The 1,320-nt window shown below is 61.8% G+C and overlaps 1 protein-coding gene across 1 annotated transcript; it reads left to right on the forward strand.

The window, feature by feature from the left end:
* Window positions 1–208: 208 nt before the first annotated feature.
* On the forward strand, window positions 209–1,170 carry LOC104273553 (meteorin-like; the record flags this gene model as incomplete). The annotated part of the gene is given in 3 exon segments (XM_009868917.1): window positions 209–268; window positions 868–892; window positions 894–1,170. Coding segments are annotated over 3 exon segments (362 nt in total), but the record flags the coding sequence as incomplete, so codon positions are not given.
* Window positions 1,171–1,320: the final 150 nt, after the last annotated feature.

Raw genomic sequence — 1,320 nt, forward strand, 5'->3', positions numbered from 1 at the left:
TGAAGGTGAGTGCTGAGCATCCATTCCTGCCTCAGTTTCCTCTGACTGGCCTGCCCATGGGTTCCCCTGGGGCTGCTGTCTGTCTGCCTAGCTGGGGTCTCCCCGGCAGTGGAGGCAAAGGGATGGATCTGGGGTGATGACCCCACCCGGACACTAAAACCGGTCTCTGGGCGCTGCTGGGGTGACGGGCTCTGCTTGGCCTTTGCAGGGGCATGCCGGCCGTGCAACAACACCGAGATCTTGATGGCCATTTGCACTAGTGACTTTGGTGAGTGCAGCATGCATCCGGTCGGTGCTGGGGGGGGTCCTGGTGGAGGGAAGGAAAGTCCAACTTTGGGAGGGCAATGGCCCCCAGGCAGTCCTGGTGTCCACTTCTCGAGCTGGCCTGGCTTGGGTGGTGGCCACTGGTGTCACAGAGGCTGCTGCAGGGTGGGGATGGGCATGGGGACAGGGAAGAGGATGGAGATGGGGATGGGGACAGCAATGGGGACAGGAACTGGGACAGGATGGGGATGGGGAGAGGGTTGGGGTTGGAAACAAGGATGGAGATGAAGATGGGAACGAGGACAGGGATGGAGATGAGGATGGGTATGGGGACAGGAACAGGAACGGGGACAGGATAGGGATGGGATGGAGATGGAGACAAAGATGGGAATGGAGACAAAGGTGGCGATGAAGACGAGGACAAGGATGGGAATGGGGATAGGGATGGAAACGAAGATGGGGACACAAGGATGGGGATGGGAATAAGGATGGGAATGGACATGTGGATGGAAACAAGAATGGGGATGAAGATGGGGACAGGAATGAGAAAGGGGATAGGGACACACTGACACCCCTCCCCGCCTTTCCCTCCTGCCCCCACAGTGATCCGCGGCAGCCTCCGGGGCGCCTGACGTGGAGCTGCAGGAATCTGTCATCGGGGTGAGCACCGCTCGCATCCACCGCCAAAAGTTCCCCCTTTTCCAGACGGGGGGGCAGATGACAGGCAGCATTCGCACTCCACTGCGCTGCGGCGTCAAGCCAGGCCCCGGCACCTTCCTTTTCACGGGGTGGCTGCATTTCGGAGAAGCCTGGCTGAGCTGTGCACCCCGTTACCGGGACTTCCAACGCATCTATGAGGCAGCACGGCGCATGCGCCAGAACCCCTGCGAGTTCCCTGTGGACTGAGGGGCTCGGCGGGGGACACCCTGTGGGTGCTGGGGGGGGAGGGACTGGGGTCCCACACGCAGCGACAGCATCCCCCGGGTTTGGGGAGGGGGCGGGGGGATGCCAGCGTGCCAGCACGGATGGTGCCCCAAGGGCGCGCCGCATTTTTGT

This window comes from Apaloderma vittatum, unplaced genomic scaffold (assembly GCF_000703405.1).
Source record: "Apaloderma vittatum isolate BGI_N311 unplaced genomic scaffold, ASM70340v1 scaffold31544, whole genome shotgun sequence".
In the NCBI taxonomy this organism is placed as follows: Eukaryota; Metazoa; Chordata; class Aves; order Trogoniformes; family Trogonidae; genus Apaloderma; species Apaloderma vittatum.